This window comes from Hemibagrus wyckioides, linkage group LG26 (genome assembly GCF_019097595.1).
Source record: "Hemibagrus wyckioides isolate EC202008001 linkage group LG26, SWU_Hwy_1.0, whole genome shotgun sequence".
NCBI lineage: Eukaryota > Metazoa > Chordata > Actinopteri > Siluriformes > Bagridae > Hemibagrus > Hemibagrus wyckioides.
Genome location: NC_080735.1, coordinates 14,646,006 through 14,665,029, shown reverse-complemented (window position 1 = coordinate 14,665,029; position 19,024 = coordinate 14,646,006). Strand labels below are relative to the sequence as shown.

Sequence of the window (19,024 nt, the reverse complement as noted above, 5' to 3'; positions counted from 1 at the left end):
GAACTGAATTCGAGCTCGAGCAAAAATGGTTTCATGGTCCAGCAGCCCGATACTGGGGCTAATTGCTTTTACTTCAGTGATTAGAACACGAGAAAGGCTAACATTCTTAATCACAAACCGATTAGCGCTTCTTGCTAATCAAACAAGCTGCCCTCGGGCAAAATATAGGAAGATCCTAAGAAGCGAAAGGCTTTAGTTTGACCTGAGAAAAGCTATGAAGGCTAACTGCTCATTTAGAAATGACTGTGTTATTAGCAGCTAGCGTTAGGTCTGTTCATGGATCAGTGAAAGGAAGAGGCATTTTTGTACATCATGTGGATGGCCAGGTGTGTGTGTGTGTGTGTGTGTGTGTCACTTTACTTGGGGAAAAGTTGCCTCCAGGATGCACTAAGGGAAGCTAGCAGAGGCAGCTTGATGCTCTGTGCAGTCTTCTTCTAGCAAAGTCCTGGTCTGTGTGTATGTTATTTTAACACATAACACCTACCTAAACACTGCTACAAGTACACGTCTGCATGCTAATGAGATTCGCTAATGACAATGGCTTCTTTTAGCAGAAATGCAATAATAAAACAGTTGAGGAATGGTTTGAGGAAGGTGTTGACTTGGCCATCAGAATTCCCCAGATCTCACTCTGATGGATCATCTGTGTGATGTGCTGGACAAATAAGTCCGATCTATCCATAGAAGGCTCTCATGTACAGGTCTTAAAGGATCTGCTGCTTGGTGCCAGATACCACAGCACACCTTCAGAGGTCTTGTGGAGTCCATGCCTGGATCCTCAGAGATGTTTCGGTAGCACAGGGAGAACCTACACTATATAAAGCAGGTGGTTTTAATGTTCTGGCTGTTCGGTGTGTGAAGGCATGAGAAAGCATAGAACAGATCTTATAGCATGTGCCATCTCTCTCTCTCTCTCTCTCTCTCTCTCTCTCTAGAGTGGGTGTAGAGATGCTTCTTTGCTTCAGAGTGCCTGGGGCAGAATGAAAAGTTAGTAGTGGTGAAGTTTCTGGCAGCCTGCCCACACACACTCAGCTTTACTGTCAGTGATGTCCTTCCTTTTTTTCTTTTTATTTTTTTTTGCTTCTTTTTTTTATTTTTTTTTATTTCCTGGAGCTCCATCTGTACAGCGCTAATTGTTTGTGGATTTGAAATGAAACCAGAATAACTGAAAATGAAACTAGATTCTATTCACTCTTCTCTTTGCTAATGGTTTGGAATGAAGCCTATGTCTGGTACTAAGTTAAGTACACTGGACTTGTCTTAACAAATGTGTGTGTTGTTAGGAGCAATTTTGTGAACGTTTCATCAAAATCAAGCATTTCTCCATTCAGTTTATTTGTATAGCTCCTTTAACAATGGACATCGTCTCAAAGCAGCTTTTCAGAAATGTAGAACCATTAAATTTTTTTTTAAAGTTTAGAGTTTTTATCTCTAACATTTATCCCTAATGAGCAAGCCTGAGGTGAGAGATGATATGAGGAAGAAACCTTCCTCATCCTCATTTGGGAGAGACAGTAAACAATGTAACTGTCGATATTGTCCTTTCTGCAACAGCAACCAAGAGCTTTAGAGGAACTAATAGGTCAGCGTAGTTTCTGAGTTCTTTATAGACTTTGCAATAATTCCTTCCGGCCGAAAGCTGACTGAGGCAACGGCAGTTCAGAGACGGTCTAAGCAGCAGTGAGCACCACCAAGCGACCAGACTCCTACCAGGGGTAGAGCGTTTGGATGGATCAGGCAGGTCCAGAAAGAAGAAGTGGTCAACAGCTGGGAGCTCAGGAGCTCAGCTTGATAGAGAAAGACAGAAAGAGAGAGAAAAATATTATGTACGGTACAAGAATAAAAACATTTTTATTTATGTGTCTATTTACACATGACTCATAGACGGCTGACTGATGAAGTGTTGTTATGTGACATGTATAATCACAAGATTAGGAATTGTATGTGAAGTCAGTTGCTGTTACGGTGTGATTGGCTAGTTGGATACAAATTATTAAGTATGATGCACTGGATTAATAAATGAGACTCGTGAAGAGTCTCCTGAATCAAATTAATTACATTTGAGATCACAAGGTCAGACTGGTAGTTACAATTGTTAGTTAAAGTCAGCGTTTTCGGCAGCAATCAAGATTTGAGGTTTTTACTGACCAGATTTGATTATGTGAAGCATGTCCAAATGATCATAGATAACCATGATAGATGATGATCCATTGTACCATGGATGATCGGTAACACTGAATAAGACACAGCACTCATTAATAACATGACTGTTTCTATTATCATGTTTACTCAGTCTATTACCATGAGGACAAATCGGACACGATTACTATCAATGACAGAGTTTTGTGTCCTGAGAAATATCGTAAGCAATTGAAATGATTTATAATCACACTCTCTGGTGTCACCCAGATAAAGATGGGTTTCCTTTTGAGACTGGTTCCTCTCTTAAGTTTTTTAAGACTTAAGTTAAGTTGCCTTTATTTGTCACATATACAATACTTTTCTTCACATATCCCATCCTTGGAGGTTAGGGTCAGACCACAGGGTCAGTGTCCCTGGAGCAGGGGGGTTGGGGGCCTTGCTCAAGGGCCCAACAGTGGCAGATTGGTGGTGCTGGGGCTTCAACCCCGATCTTCCAGTCAACAACCCAGAGCCTTAAAGCTAAGCTACCACACCCTGGGTCGCTCATTAGGGATTGAAAAAAAATAAAAGGTAAAGCATTTTTAACATATATTTTTTTTTATTCCTGTAAAACTGCTGTCCAAAGCTTGATACAAATAAAATCAGATTGGATATTTTATTTTATTAATTTATAGATTCACACTGGATCAAATTTAGTAATGATCTCATTTGTAAAAGCCAACGAGAAGGTTTCTTTTCGACAAAATCTTGCGATCCCTTTACAATGATAAACCATCCCTTAAGAAGGTTTAATATTTTAAAGCAAACTCAGGCTTTAAAACATGGTCATGGAGTCTTAGGGAAGTTAAGGCATGCTGGTGGTCTGCTGTTGAAGAAAGTAGATAACTGCAGCACAGCATACAGAAGCTTGCTGAACTCAAGAATCAGATTGAGAATTGAAGTTTAGTGAATTGAAGGAACACATTCCTCTGAGATTCCTCTAAAGGAGGAGTTTACTCCATAATGCTAATGATCCAGATTATGAACAAAAGCTAATGGGGAGCAGTTGGTGTGGTTGTGTTTTCTTTATGCTACCCCTGCAGACTAGTTGTCAGGGATTCTACTTGTCAGGGATTTGTGTGCAGATGGCGAATGTGAGTCCACAGATACCCTCCTTAAAGGATCAGTTACAGAGCTAATGGTCTTGGTTTTGTTTGTGTGGAATTGAATCCTATTGTATTGTAGCAAATATAACCACAAGTAAGTAATTTGTGGACAGTTGTACTGTAGCACTTGTTTTAAAGCTCGGTCAGAAACTCATCAACGTTGACTTACTGTCTTGCATTATTCATTCACTCATTTTCTTGGTCTGGGATTTTATATACTTGTTTTTGTTTAATTTTTATTCTTATCCTGTTAGTGCTCTGTCTTTTGTTACCATCAGTTTGTTAGTTTATTTATGAACAAACTCTGTGGTTGCAAAGCCTTGTTGTCTTGTTATTGCCTTCAATTTAGATCACTTTAGATGCATGTGCATTTAGTATGAGTTTGGTACTATTTATGTGGTTGATGACATGTAGTAGAGTAACGTAAACGAAAATGCTGTAAAACACTGTTGTAGTGCTAACAGTTCCAGTTCCAGTTCTTCTTGAGTCTGTATGGGTTTGCTCTGGGTTCTCTGGTTTCTTTCTCCATCCAAAAAAACTTAATAGGTGGGTCAGCTATGGTACCTTGTCCTGAGTTGGGATTGAGTGTGTGCATATGTTTGTGTAATGGACTAGAATCCCATCCATGGTGTAATCTCACCAACTCTCCGTCCAGCGTTCCCAGGACTGGCTCCAGATCCTTCATGTCTCAGAACTGAATCAGGGAAGCCTTAACAACGTCAGAAGAGTGACGTGTCCATGTCCGTTAATAGCACAAATGTTCCTTAATATGACCTACACTGTAATACACAGACCACCATTGCAAATCAGAATTCATCCATGTGGTGTTTTAGGTTTGAGGTATTTTGGGTTCAGCACCACGGACAGGTCACATGTAAGCTTCAGGGACCTGTGATGTTATCCAGTCCGTGCCTGTCGTCGTTCACTCTAACAGATTTCTCCTAGTTGTATCAATGTGGTAATAAAGTGTTGAATTTGAGCACAGATTCTGCCCCTGATGTCTCTAATGCACTGGTATGGCTAGAGAGATTGACAGGCCCCAGTGTATTAGAGAAAATAGCAGCAGATTGTCTGTAGTCTATTACCCTGTCTGCCTCTCTGTACTTAGCTGCATTTGAGGTGATGACACACAGCCAAATGAAGTATTCTCTGTGTTCAACCCCTGGACACGGAGAGGTGTACAGCGACGCTATTAATACTGTGAGTCTATCCGGGCACAGGGTGTTTTCACACCTATTAGACAGTTTGCTGCAAATAGGCACGTTTGGCTTGTTCAGTATTTGGTTAAATGGAACAAAAAAAATATTAGAACAGTAGCCATGGAAATATGTAAACAAACCTTTGCTCACACAAATCTCCTGAGCACCGAGTGCACGATTATTGATAATTATAGATTATTAGTGTTGTTTAATGTTCACGACACATTTTAGCTGCTCATGTCTGCTCAACATCTCCCACAACCCAAAATACAAAACACTGCGGTCTGGATTAGAATCCCTGTCTCACTGCAATCAATCCACGCTAGAGCTGCTCTTTCTTTTCTTTAAGTCTGAAGTCTGAAAAGTGAAATTGATATCTTTGTTTGAAAACACAATGGACCAGAACATTGATCTGGTGCTAAAGGAATGATTGGATTATTATATAAATAAGTAAGCATTTTTTTTTTTAAGTAATTCTTTTTTTTGCTAGTTAGTCCAAATATACACTACTACAGCTCTGTCAAAATACCTGACTTGTTTGGTTCACTTCCTGTAGTTGGCTTGATTCGGGTTGTTATGTCTTTCCGGGTGATTTGTGATGATTGTTTTCTCAATAACTTCAACCAGGCATGTTGCAGGTGACAGGGACGAAACTTTGCCAAACGTAGAAAGATTTCTGGCAGTGATCTGATTTAAACACACGACCTTTCAGTCATTTGGTACCCCAATCACTGGCTTTTCATCGTCATGAAGCCAAACGTTCGTATGGCTTAAGGGGAAAATTGCAAACATAAGCAGCAAGAGATTTGTTTGTTCGCTAATCGCTCGTCCTTGATACCGAGTTTAAAGGAAAACCCTTTGATTAGGTAAAGTGGCACTCTTTGAGTGTCTGCTCGTTCTCTGTTGAGAAGGCCACATGATGTATTTTCCATGAAAAGTTAAGAGTCTGCATCAAAGGTCATGGCAGCGCATGTACAACCAGGTGTCACCCATCAGGACGCGTGAGCACAACAAAAGCGTGGGCTTTTGCGTTGGTTGTGTAATTAGTCGAGCTTGATGGATGGCACACGGCCTGGGGATCTACACGTTTTCTACTTTTCCCTTTTCTTTTTTTTTTCCTGACGCAGACCAGCGAGAAAAAAAAACCTGAGAACAAAGGCTGCGTCTCAATCGGATCTCACTTTTCTCAGTGTGTGTGACATGCGTCACGTGGACGTGCGTCCGCAACCGTCCTCTGAATCACCCATCAGTCACTCGAGCCTTCACAGTTAGAGACGATCCACAACGACGTGATGAGATTCATTTCAAATCTCCTGCCGCGATGTCTTGAAGAGTCCTCTATATCGACGTCCAGCCTTTTTCTTTCCAGCGTTTAGAGAAAGAACTGTTGCTCAGTCTGCTTTCTAGCCATCCCGCTTCCCTGCAGCACAACTGGGACGTGGACGGTTTGTGCAGGCGAGCAAAACCCGTCATATCCAGGTCAAGGTCACAGTGAAGGGTTTAGTCACCCCTAGAGCGCCCACAACTTTCACACGCGCTGCTGGAGCCCTAAACATGACCCTTCGATCTGTTCCTAAATCCCCCTGCTGCTTTCACAAGGCTGTAAACGACAACATGTTCTTGTGCGCCGTAGAGCAGGATCACCCAGAGCACTGCGCTGCCAACACAGCTGTGGAAGGTCAGAGTGCTAGCGGAAGCTAAAACTCACATAAATTTGGTTAGAGAGCAATGTTAAAAAGGGCCTCATGGCTGGCATACGACAAAACAACAAAGCATGTTGCGTTTTCAATATTATTATATACATTTGTTCCATTATTTTTGCCAGATTCTGGTTTCTTTTCTTATGGTTGCAGCGTTTCGTGTGTTTCGTCTGGTCTAGTGTTTGACAGGCTCCATGTAAACACCCCGTTGTTGGGAGATTGCAGGTTAAAATCCCGAAGATGTCACAGTGAGAGAGCATAATTATGCTACTCTGTTGGTGGGAAGGATGGCATTTCCCTCCCCCTAGTCGCTAAGAGCAATGCTAGCTAATTGCGGATGTCTGTTAGCGTATGTATACAAAATAGCACAGACAGTGCTCTCTTCCTACGCAGACACACCAGCAGCATTCGGATGAGAAGCAGTGCTGAGCTGCAGCCGTGTCCAATGAAGCACTTTTAGCGTCCGTCCTCTCTGATCGGCCGCTGTAGCGCAGTAGCCGAGGAGACGAACTCACTTAATGGCTGTATTTAAATGTGCATATTTAATAATGAAGCTAAAAGCCTAGGGTGTGTTTTTGTGTGTGTTTTGTGTCTAATGATGTTGATGGAATGGAGCGTAATGAAAATGTTTAGCAACGACGTTAAGGATGCAGTTCAACATTATCTATGTTTCTGTTTGTCTGTCTCTCTGTCTGTGTTTCTGTCTGCCTGTCTGTTGCTCTGTCCGCTTACCTGCCTGTGATTCTGTTTGCTTGTCTGTCTCTCTGTTTGTTTGCCTGTCTGTTTATTTGCTTGCCTGTCTGTGTTTCTGTCTCATGTCTGTTTGTCTGTCTCTCTGTCTGTTTTCCTGAATGTACTTCTGTCTGTCTCTCTGTCTATTAGCCTGTCTGTCTGCTTGCTTGTCTGTGTTTCTGTTTGTCTGTCTCTCTGTCTGCTTGTCTGTCTGGCAGGTCTGTCTGTCTGTTTGTTTCTATGTCTGTCTGTGTCTCTGTTTGCCTGTCTCTCTCACTATCCGTTTGTTTGTCTTTCTGTCTGTTTGCCTGTCTGTGTTTCTGTCTGCTTGTCTGTCTCTCTGTCTGTTTGTTTGTCTTTCTGTCTGTTTGCTTGTCTGTGTTTCTGTCTGCTTGTCTGTCTCCCTGTCTGTTTGTCTTTCTGTCTGTCTGCTTGTCTGTCTCTCTGTCTCTTTGCCTGCCTGTCTGTCTGCCTGCCTCTCTGTATATTTGCGTGTCTGGCTGCTTGCCTGTCTGTGTTTCTGTCTTGCCTGTCTGTATTTCTTTCTGTCTGTCTGTCTGCTTGCCTGTCTATCTGTCTGTCTACGTGTTTGCCTGTCTGTCCAACAGGTCTGTCCATCTTCCTTTTTAGTTTGTATATCAGTCAGAACATTATAAAAAAACAAATAAATGTAATGTAAATCTTGTCTCATGAACATTTTACAAATGAGACCAAATTGTTTTTTTTTTAAAAAAAGCACGGTAAAATTGAGCTTTTTTGGCTGCAACAATCACAACAAAACTGAAATCCTGAAGGAACCGAGTAGTAAACAAGTAGGCGGGTCTCTTCGGTCAGTAACAATCTAGAGCAGCTGCTTCTTTCTTACTGCTTGCCACACGGTTGAATAAACTACTGCTCTGTGCTAGACTTTTATGGTTACGTTTTTTTTTCCTCTCTTGGCCTGCTAGGATTTTTTTTTCTTAGCACTGTTGGAACGTCTGCGAAGGAAATATACGTCTGGTTGGGAAGGGATTATTATGAATCAAAGAGAAAAGCAGTGGTATAGAGTTTTATTTGAGGGAAGGGAAGGATTTAATGGGAAAGATTGGGGGATATTTCGCCTTCGGGCCATCATGCCTAAAGTAGGCCTTCGCAGTTGATCACTCGCAGATGTCCGCCTTACTCATGTGAGGGTCAGCAATTTACATCTCTAACCTCATATTTCAGACGGCCTGCAGCGGTTTCCTCCCGGGCCGGATTTCAGATTAGCGTAACGGAAAATGAAGGTTGAAACCTTCGGAGAGGTCGTAGCGTGTGTGTATCTCTTTCCAGAGGACAATTTGTGGCCGGGAGTTTGTTAAGGGATTTTGCGTGATGTTAATCATGTCAGGAATCTGAGGTATGGCGAACTAATTCGGTCAGTCAAAAGGACAGCAAAGGCTAAGCTGGGTTCAGCAGCAAATCCCTAAATACAGCTGAGTTTATCCCCCAAAAGGAAACGTTTTTGTTTGTTTTGCTGTTCCATTGACGGTCATTATTCAAGCTGTAATTGTGATTGCTTTTCTCTCTGACCGCTGAAATCAGTTGGCCTTGTTCTTTGCTGCATTAATTGGTGGATTTAGTCATGCCTTTCATTATACTGCAATTTTCTACATATACAAAGAAAAATAATTAAATGAAGTAGCATTGTTTAATGTTTGCATTTTCGTGACTTCTTTCCTTTCTCTCCAACAGGTTTGTGTTGGTGTTCGGCTGTTTGGTCCTGTCCGTCTTCTCAACCATTCCAGAGCATCAAGAAATGTTATCACGTGCTCTGTTTATACTGGTAAGATTCAATTGCGTGATGAAAAATAGCTGTCCTATAGACGTCTCATGGAGAAACCTCCTAAAGAGCGTTTATGTTTCAGACCCAAGGTTCTGCTTAATAACTCTTTTTTTTCCCAGAGGCTCAAAAATGGAAAAAACATTAACATTGCATCTGTTTCCATGTTCAGCATTGAATGTCTTTGTCATGTCATACTCCACAGTGAGGGTTAATATGAAGAGCATATGAAAGTAGATACTCAGGGCTTTAAGGCAGACTGTAGGGGTTCTTAGTTTTTTTGTTATTCATAGAAAAGTTCCCAAAAAATAGAAATGTTTCATTTCTGCTCTCTGAGATGCCCCAAGTGTTTGTTCATAAGCTTCTAAAATGTGAAGGTGTTTATCTTCAACCATTAAAATTCTGTGTAAGGTTCTCCGACAGAGGGTAACACACACGTCTCACACTGAAAGTCCTGACTCATTTTATATCAGACTCACAGCCAGAACATCCTTTATTCATTTACACTGATTGAAAATGTCTGATAAGCGATAAGATTTCTATTCTTTCAGTATATCTGTATGGTAAAATGGGTTAAACTTCTTGAAGAAAAGGTAAACAAATGACCCTTTTAAGGAGTTTGTAAGAACACAAACTTTGATAAACTCTAACCTACACTTTAAGCAAAAACACAAAAAAAGATCCGTCTCACGCCTTAAAAGATTTCAACAAATTTCCACATGGGTTCGAAAGCTTCAGAAGACAGATCTGTAAGGGTTCTGAGTAGAACCGCTTAGGAACCTCAAACCTTTAACCGCACGCTTTATGAGAGCAGAACACACACATTCTGTACAAGGATAACAAAGGAAAAACCGGTGTGTGTCACATGACTTTAAGACTGAAAACTAAGTTCAGGGTTTAGGTCATTAGTTCAGAGTTAAATATAAAGAACATACTGTATCGCTTGTATATATATATATATATATATATATATATACGTAAACATATCCAGAGGGACGTGTGGAAAAGCGTGAGAATCATGTCGTGCTTACTGGATTAAAACCATGATGAAAGCTGGTGCTACTGAAGGTGCAGATGAAAAGCTCTTTGAGGGTTATTTAGTTCCTCATACCTTCTATTACTGGCTGTTCCACCATGTCATGTCCTGTTCATAACTGTTGGTAACTGACATACAAACCACATCCTCACTGCAACTACTGAGGCTGTACACCGATCAGGCATAACATTATGACCACCTGCCCTAATATAGAGTTGGTCTCACTTTTGCCGCCAAAACAGCCCTGACCCGTCGAGGCATGGACTCCACTAAATCCACTGAAGGTGTGCTGTGGTATCTGGCACCAAGATGTTAGCAGTAGATCCTTTAAGTTCTATAGCAAAGGATACTTTTGACCACTGCAGAGTGGGAACACCTCCACAAGAGCTGCAGTTTTGGAGATGCGCTGATCCAAATCCTTACGCTTGCCCATTTTTCCTGCTTCTAACACATCAACTTTGAGGACAAAATGTTGCCTAATATATCCCACCCACTAACAGGTGCCATGATGAGGAGATCATCAGTGTTATTCACTTCACCTCTCACTGCTCATAATGTTATGCCTGATCGGTGTATATAGTGATATAAATGAAGCTTAAACAGAGAGTAGCCTTTTTAGCGTCCTGTTGTAAATCCGGTTACCCTTAAAGCTTATCTGATCGTCACCGTATCATTTACCGAGACCGCTCCGACTAAACCGAAGCACAAACAAAGCCGTTCACGGTTAACTGATCAGATTGGCAGTCACTGAGAAAATTAGAGGTGCTGGATGGCGAGACAATAGATCCCATCGTGGTAAGTGGATTTCAGTCTTGTTACATGCTTCTGCAGCTACGCTAATGAAATCAGGGATTAGCGACGGCTCTCGTAATCAGATTAGCTCTCTATTATATTCGTAAATCTGACCCACCTGCGTTTCCGACACGAGCGCATTAACAAGGAGAGATTTCTCAAGCACTTCCTGCAAGGGCAGATGAGTGCCTGAGAGACTAAAATGTTTGCTTCATTTGCAAATCCATATTACATGAATATTCCTGTTTCATAATTGATCGTGATCCTGACTGCTTTATTCCGTCTTCTAACAGGAGTTTGTGATGATTATCGTGTTTGGGATGGAGTACCTGGTGAGGCTCTGGTCCGCAGGCTGTTGCTGCCGGTACCGAGGATGGCAGGGGCGGCTGAGATTCGCTCGAAAGCCATTCTGCATTATAGGTGAGCGAGATGCTTCTCTGTTTATCAGTGAGTAGATGTGTGTATGCCGTCCAGGTCATAGTGGCCTCGTTTCTCCTCGTGAGCCTGATGTACGGAGTTCTTTCAGTCTAATCCTCATTGTGCTAAGGCGTTCAGTTCACTCACTCCCACCTGACACCTGGGCTCCAATCTGGCAACCTAACAGTGTCATCAGTCAGCTACAGAATCCAATGGCGTTAAATCTTGCCTTCCTGTTAAGCAGCCTGTTGTACTATTTGCTCATCAAGGCAATACTCCAATGTGGCGACGCTCCAATCTGGCAACCTTTAATTCTCCACCACTACGTCAATTCATCTGCCATCCCATCAGCCAAGCACACGTGCAATCTGGCAACCTAAAGCTAGTATCTTATGTAAACACTAGTTTCAGATCTTTTATTGTTTTGAGCCAGGCTTCAAGCTCTGAAAACAGTGTAATAAATAAATTTAAAAAAGTAAACGTGGCGTCTCGGAAGAACAGATACACGAAATCACTCGGCTCATTCAGAAATGTTTTCCTGGAGCAAAACGAGCAATTTAGTAGAAACATTTCCCCTTTCTCCAGGCCTCATCCGTGCTCCTAAATTTGCATGTGAAATCAATTGTAGGCCAGGCTGAATGATTTGATAACCGTGACCCAGTGTAGATGGCTTCGGTTAAGCAGCACAGTTGCAGCCTCATTTCCTTTTGGAGTCATATTCCGAAATCTGGCAACGAGGCCACTGGGAGCCTTAACCTCCTCCATAGCTCTTTCCCACTGCTCCTGGCCTCTGTGTGTGTGTGTGTGTGTGTGTGTGTTTAGAGTGGAGCCTGTTAGAGATGAACTGTCTCACCTCTTTGTGTGTGTGTATGTGTGTGTGTGTTTAGAGTGGAGCCTGTTAGAGATGAACTGTCTCACCTCTTTGTGTGTGTGTATGTGTGTGTGTGTTTAGAGTGGAGCCTGTTAGAGATGAACTGTCTCACCTCTTTGTGTGTGTGTGTGTGTGTGTGTGTGTTTAGAGTGGAGCCTGTTAGAGATGAACTGTCTCACCTCTTTGTGTGTGTGGTTTATTCCCAGATTTTATACCTGGTTTTCAATGGGTGCTCATCATAAAGAAGTAGTGTGTGTGTGTGTGTACATGTGTGTGATTGTGTTTCTGTGTGTGTGTGTGCACATGTGTGTGTACATGTGTGATAGTTTGTGTGTGTTTCTGTGTGTGTGGTGTGTTGTGGTATGGTGTGGTGTGTTGTAGTGTTTTGTGTTGTGGTGCGTTTTAGTGTGTTGTAGTGCGGTGTGTTGTAGTGTGTTGTGTTTTAGTGTGTTGTAGTGTGTTGTGTTTTAGTGTGTTGTAGTGTGTTATAGTGTGGTATAGTGTGTTATAGTGTGTTGTAGTGTGTTGTGTTATAGTGTGTTGTAGTGTGTTGTAGTGTGGTATAGTGTGTTATAGTGTGTTGTGTTTTAGTGTGTTGTAGTGTGGTGTGTTATAGTGTGTTGTAGTGTGTTGTAGTGTGTTGTAGTGTGGTGTGTTATAGTGTGGTGTAGTGTGTTGTAGTGTGGTGTGTTATAGTGTGTTGTAGTGTGTTGTAGTGTGTTGTAGTGTGGTGTGTTATAGTGTGGTGTAGTGTGGTGTGTTATAGTGTGTTGTGTTTTAGTGTGTTGTAGTGTGTTGTAGTGTGGTATAGTGTGTTATAGTGTGTTGTGTTTTAGTGTGTTGTAGTGTGGTGTGTTATAGTGTGTTGTAGTGTGTTGTAGTGTGTTGTGTTATAGTGTGTTGTAGTGTGGTATAGTGTGTTATAGTGTGGTGTGTTATAGTGTGTTGTAGTGTGGTGTAGTGTGGTGTGTTATAGTGTGTTATAGTGTGGTGTGTTATAGTATGTTGTAGTGTGTTATAGTGTGGTGTAGTGTGTTATAGTGTGGTGTAGTGTGTTATAGTGTGTTGTAGTGTGTTATAGTGTGGTGTAGTGTGTTATAGTGTGGTGTAGTGTGGTGTGTTATAGTGTGTTGTAGTGTGTTATAGTGTGGTGTAGTGTGGTGTGTTATAGTGTGGTGTAGTGTGTTATAGTGTGGTGTAGTGTGGTGTGTTATAGTGTGGTGTGTTATAGTGTGTTGTGTTTTAGTGTGTTGTAGTGTGTTGTAGTGTGTTGTAGTGTGTTGTAGTGTGGTGTGTTATAGTGTGGTGTAGTGTGGTGTGTTATAGTGTGTTGTGTTTTAGTGTGTTGTAGTGTGTTGTAGTGTGGTGTGTTATAGTGTGTTGTAGTGTGTTATAGTGTGGTGTAGTGTGGTGTGTTATAGTGTGGTGTGTTATAGTGTGTTGTGTTTTAGTGTGTTGTAGTGTGTTGTAGTGTGTTGTAGTGTGTTATAGTGTGGTGTAGTGTGGTGTGTTATAGTGTGTTATAGTGTGTTGTGTTTTAGTGTGTTGTAGTGTGTTGTAGTGTGTTGTAGTGTGTTATAGTGTGGTGTAGTGTGGTGTGTTATAGTGTGGTGTGTTATAGTGTGTTGTAGTGTGTTATAGTGTGGTGTAGTGTGGTGTGTTATAGTGTGTTGTAGTGTGTTATAGTGTGGTGTAGTGTGGTGTGTTATAGTGTGTTGTAGTGTGTTATAGTGTGGTGTAGTGTGGTGTGTTATAGTGTGGTGTAGTGTGTTATAGTGTGGTGTAGTGTGGTGTGTTATAGTGTGGTGTGTTATAGTGTGGTGTGTTGTAGTGTGTTGTAGTGTGTTATAGTGTGGTGTAGTGTGGTGTGTTATAGTGTGGTGTAGTGTGTTATAGTGTGGTGTAGTGTGGTGTGTTATAGTGTGGTGTGTTATAGTGTGTTGTGTTTTAGTGTGTTGTAGTGTGTTGTAGTGTGTTATAGTGTGGTGTGTTATAGTGTGGTGTAGTGTGGTGTGTTATAGTGTGGTGTGTTATAGTGTGTTGTGTTTTAGTGTGTTGTAGTGTGTTGTAGTGTGTTATAGTGTGGTGTGTTATAGTGTGGTGTAGTGTGGTGTGTTATAGTGTGGTGTGTTATAGTGTGTTGTGTTTTAGTGTGTTGTAGTGTGTTGTAGTGTGTTATAGTGTGGTGTGTTATAGTGTGGTGTGTTATAGTGTGGTGTAGTGTGGTGTGTTATAGTGTGGTGTGTTATAGTGTGTTGTGTTTTAGTGTGTTGTAGTGTGTTGTAGTGTGTTATAGTGTGGTGTGTTATAGTGTGGTGTGTTATAGTGTGTTGTGTTTTAGTGTGTTGTAGTGTGTTGTAGTGTGTTATAGTGTGGTGTAGTGTGGTGTGTTATAGTGTGGTGTGTTATAGTGTGTTGTAGTGTGTTATAGTGTGGTGTAGTGTGGTGTGTTATAGTGTGGTGTAGTGTGTTATAGTGTGGTGTAGTGTGGTGTGTTATAGTGTGTTGTAGTGTGTTATAGTGTGGTGTAGTGTGTTATAGTGTGGTGTAGTGTGGTGTGTTATAGTGTGTTGTAGTGTGTTATAGTGTGGTGTAGTGTGGTGTGTTATAGTGTGGTGTAGTGTGGTGTGTTATAGTGTGGTGTAGTGTAGTGTGTTATAGTGTGGTGTAGTGTAGTGTGTTATAGTGTGTTGTAGTGTGGTGTAGTGTGGTGTGTTATAGTGTGGTGTAGTGTGGTGTGTTATAGTGTGGTGTAGTGTGGTGTGTTATAGTGTGGTGTAGTGTGGTGTGTTATAGTGTGGTGTAGTGTAGTGTGTTATAGTGTGTTGTAGTGTGGTGTGTTATAGTGTGTTGTAGTGTGGTGTGTTATAGTGTGGTGTAGTGTGTTATAGTGTGGTGTAGTGTGGTGTGTTATAGTGTGGTGTAGTGTGTTATAGTGTGGTGTAGTGTGGTGTGTTATAGTGTGGTGTAGTGTGGTGTGTTATAGTATGTTGTAGTGTGTTATAGTGTGGTGTAGTGTGTTATAGTGTGGTGTAGTGTAGTGTGTTATAGTGTGTTGTAGTGTGGTGTGTTATAGTGTGGTGTAGTGTGGTGTGTTATAGTGTGGTGTAGTGTAGTGTGTTATAGTGTGTTGTAGTGTGGTGTGTTATAGTGTGGTGTAGTGTGGTGTGTTATAGTGTGGTGTAGTGTAGTGTGTTATAGTGTGTTGTAGTGTGGTGTGTTATAGTGTGGTGTAGTGTGGTGTGTTATAGTATGTTGTAGTGTGTTATAGTGTGGTGTAGTGTGTTATAGTGTGGTGTAGTGTGTTATAGTGTAGTGTGGTGTGTTATAGTGTGTTGTAGTGTGTTATAGTGTGGTGTAGTGTGTTATAGTGTGGTGTAGTGTGTTATAGTGTGGTGTAGTGTGGTGTGTTATAGTGTGGTGTAGTGTGTTATAGTGTGGTGTAGTGTGTTATAGTGTGGTGTAGTGTGTTATAGTGTGTTGTAGTGTGTTATAGTGTGGTGTAGTGTGTTATAGTGTGGTGTAGTGTGTTATAGTGTGGTGTAGTGTGGTGTGTTATAGTGTGGTGTAGTGTGGTGTGTTATAGTGTGTTGTAGTGTGTTATAGTGTGGTGTAGTGTGGTGTGTTATAGTGTGGTGTAGTGTGTTATAGTGTGGTGTAGTGTGTTATAGTGTGGTGTAGTGTGGTGTGTTATAGTGTGGTGTAGTGTGGTGTGTTATAGTGTGTTGTAGTGTGTTATAGTGTGGTGTAGTGTAGTGTGTTATAGTGTGGTGTAGTGTAGTGTGTTATAGTGTGGTGTAGTGTAGTGTGTTATAGTGTGTTGTAGTGTGGTGTGTTATAGTGTGGTGTAGTGTGGTGTGTTATAGTGTGGTGTAGTGTAGTGTGTTATAGTGTGTTGTAGTGTGGTGTGTTATAGTGTGGTGTAGTGTGGTGTGTTATAGTGTGGTGTAGTGTAGTGTGTTATAGTGTGTTGTAGTGTGGTGTGTTATAGTGTGGTGTAGTGTGGTGTGTTATAGTATGTTGTAGTGTGTTATAGTGTGGTGTAGTGTGTTATAGTGTGGTGTAGTGTGTTATAGTGTAGTGTGGTGTGTTATAGTGTGTTGTAGTGTGTTATAGTGTGGTGTAGTGTGTTATAGTGTGGTGTAGTGTGTTATAGTGTGGTGTAGTGTGGTGTGTTATAGTGTGGTGTAGTGTGTTATAGTGTGGTGTAGTGTGTTATAGTGTGGTGTAGTGTGTTATAGTGTGTTGTAGTGTGTTATAGTGTGGTGTAGTGTGTTATAGTGTGGTGTAGTGTGTTATAGTGTGGTGTAGTGTGGTGTGTTATAGTGTGGTGTAGTGTGGTGTGTTATAGTGTGTTGTAGTGTGTTATAGTGTGGTGTAGTGTGGTGTGTTATAGTGTGGTGTAGTGTGTTATAGTGTGGTGTAGTGTGTTATAGTGTGGTGTAGTGTGGTGTGTTATAGTGTGGTGTAGTGTGGTGTGTTATAGTGTGTTGTAGTGTGTTATAGTGTGGTGTAGTGTGGTGTGTTATAGTGTGGTGTAGTGTGTTATAGTGTGGTGTAGTGTGGTGTGTTATAGTGTGGTGTGTTATAGTGTGGTGTAGTGTGTTATAGTGTGGTGTAGTGTGTTATAGTGTGGGGTTATTGTGGTTGGTTATAGTGTGTTGTAGTGTGTTATAGTGTGGTGTAGTGTGGTGTGTTATAGTGTGGTGTAGTGTGTTATAGTGTGGTGTAGTGTGTTATAGTGTGGTGTAGTGTGGTGTGTTATAGTGTGGTGTAGTGTGTTATAGTGTGGTGTAGTGTGGTGTGTTATAGTGTGGTGTAGTGTGTTATAGTGTGGTGTAGTGTGTTGTGTTATAGTGTGTTGTAGTGTGGTGTGTTATAGTGTGTTGTGTTATAGTGTGTTGTAGTGTGGTGTGTTGAGTTATGGTGTATTGTAGTGTGGTGTGTTATAGTGTGTTGTGTTATAGTGTGTTGTAGTGTGGTGTGTTATAGTGTGTTGTGTTATAGTGTGTTGTAGTGTGGTGTGTTATAGTGTGTTGTGTTATAGTGTGTTGTAGTGTGGTGTGTTATAGTGTGTTGTGTTATAGTGTGTTATAGTGTGTTATAGTGTGTTGTGTTATAGTGTGTTGTAGTGTGGTGTGTTGAGTTATGGTGTATTGTAGTGTGGTGTGTTATAGTGTGTTGTGTTATAGTGTGTTATAGTGTGTTATAGTGTGTTGTGTTATAGTGTGTTGTAGTGTGGTGTGTTGAGTTATGGTGTATTGTAGTGTGGTGTGTTATAGTGTGTTGTGTTATAGTGTGTTGTAGTGTGGTGTGTTATAGTGTGTTGTGTTATAGTGTGTTGTAGTGTGGTGTGTTATAGTGTGTTGTGTTATAGTGTGTTGTAGTGTGTTATAGTGTGTTGTAGTGTGGTATGTTATAGTGTGTTGTGTTATAGTGTGTTGTAGTGTGGTGTGTTGAGTTATGGTGTATTGTAGTGTGGTGTGTTATAGTGTGTTGTAGTGTGTTATAGTGTGGTGTAGTGTGGTGTGTTATAGTGTGGTGTAGTGTGGTGTGTTATAGTGTGTTGTAGTGTGTTATAGTGTGGTGTAGTGTGGTGTGTTATAGTGTGGTGTAGTGTGTTATAGTGTGGTGTAGTGTGTTATAGTGTGGTGTAGTGTGGTGTGTTATAGTGTGGTGTAGTGTGGTGTGTTATAGTGTGTTGTAGTGTGTTATAGTGTGGTGTAGTGTGGTGTGTTATAGTGTGTTGTAGTGTGTTATAGTGTGGTGTAGTGTGGTGTGTTATAGTGTGGTGTGTTATAGTGTGGTGTAGTGTGTTATAGTGTGGTGTAGTGTGTTATAGTGTGGGGTTATTGTGGTTGGTTATAGTGTGTTGTAGTGTGTTATAGTGTGGTGTAGTGTGGTGTGTTATAGTGTGGTGTAGTGTGTTATAGTGTGGTGTAGTGTGTTATAGTGTGGTGTAGTGTGGTGTGTTATAGTGTGGTGTAGTGTGTTATAGTGTGGTGTAGTGTGGTGTGTTATAGTGTGGTGTAGTGTGTTATAGTGTGGTGTAGTGTGGTGTGTTATAGTGTGGTGTAGTGTGTTGTGTTATAGTGTGTTGTGTTATAGTGTGTTGTAGTGTGGTGTGTTGAGTTATGGTGTATTGTAGTGTGGTGTGTTATAGTGTGTTGTGTTATAGTGTGTTGTAGTGTGGTGTGTTATAGTGTGTTGTGTTATAGTGTGTTGTAGTGTGGTGTGTTATAGTGTGTTGTGTTATAGTGTGTTGTAGTGTGGTGTGTTATAGTGTGTTGTGTTATAGTGTGTTATAGTGTGTTATAGTGTGTTGTGTTATAGTGTGTTGTAGTGTGGTGTGTTGAGTTATGGTGTATTGTAGTGTGGTGTGTTATAGTGTGTTGTGTTATAGTGTGTTGTAGTGTGGTGTGTTATAGTGTGTTGTGTTATAGTGTGTTGTAGTGTGGTGTGTTGAGTTATGGTGTATTGTAGTGTGGTGTGTTATAGTGTGTTGTGTTATAGTGTGTTGTAGTGTGGTGTGTTATAGTGTGTTGTGTTATAGTGTGTTGTAGTGTGGTGTGTTATAGTGTGTTGTGTTATAGTGTGTTGTAGTGTGTTATAGTGTGTTGTAGTGTGGTATGTTATAGTGTGTTGTGTTATAGTGTGTTGTAGTGTGGTGTGTTGAGTTATGGTGTATTGTAGTGTGGTGTGTTATAGTGTGTTGTAGTGTGTTATAGTGTGTTGTAGTGTGTTTTAGTGTGTTGTAGTGTGGTATGTTATAGTGTGTTGTGTTATAGTGTGCTGTAGTGTGGTGTGTTGAGTTATGGTGTATTGTAGTGTGGTGTAGTGTTGTCTTGTGTTGTGTTGTAGTGTTTTGTGTTGTGTTGTATTGTGATAAGAGAACGATTGTGTATAACTAGCGTAACGAAAGTAATAAAAGAACATTAAGCAGTTCCAGAACATTCGATTTGTTTCTAAACGTTATCCAGAGAGACGTACAACAGTGCTTTAAACTCTCTATCAGTGAATACATTCTTCTTCTAATACATAAATCAAACAGGGGAATAAGCGCTAGTTTAAATGTTTCAGGAAAAGGCGGGTCTTCATATAGCAGGAATAAACCACAGAGCGGCACACGCCATTACTGGAAAATAATCAAAGGTTTGAATGGAAGTGAATTTATTACGCTGCATCACAC

General features: G+C 41.0%; 1 protein-coding gene across 1 annotated transcript in view; it reads left to right on the top strand.

The window, feature by feature from the left end:
* kcnq5b (potassium voltage-gated channel, KQT-like subfamily, member 5b) overlaps positions 1–19,024 on the top strand; it is a 130,789-nt gene that overhangs the window by 75,358 nt on the left and 36,407 nt on the right. The window contains exons 2-3 of the mRNA XM_058380353.1: positions 8,632–8,722; positions 10,841–10,967. Coding sequence (XP_058236336.1) covers positions 8,632–8,722; positions 10,841–10,967 — 218 coding nt within the window. The remainder of the gene's footprint in view (positions 1–8,631; positions 8,723–10,840; positions 10,968–19,024) is intronic.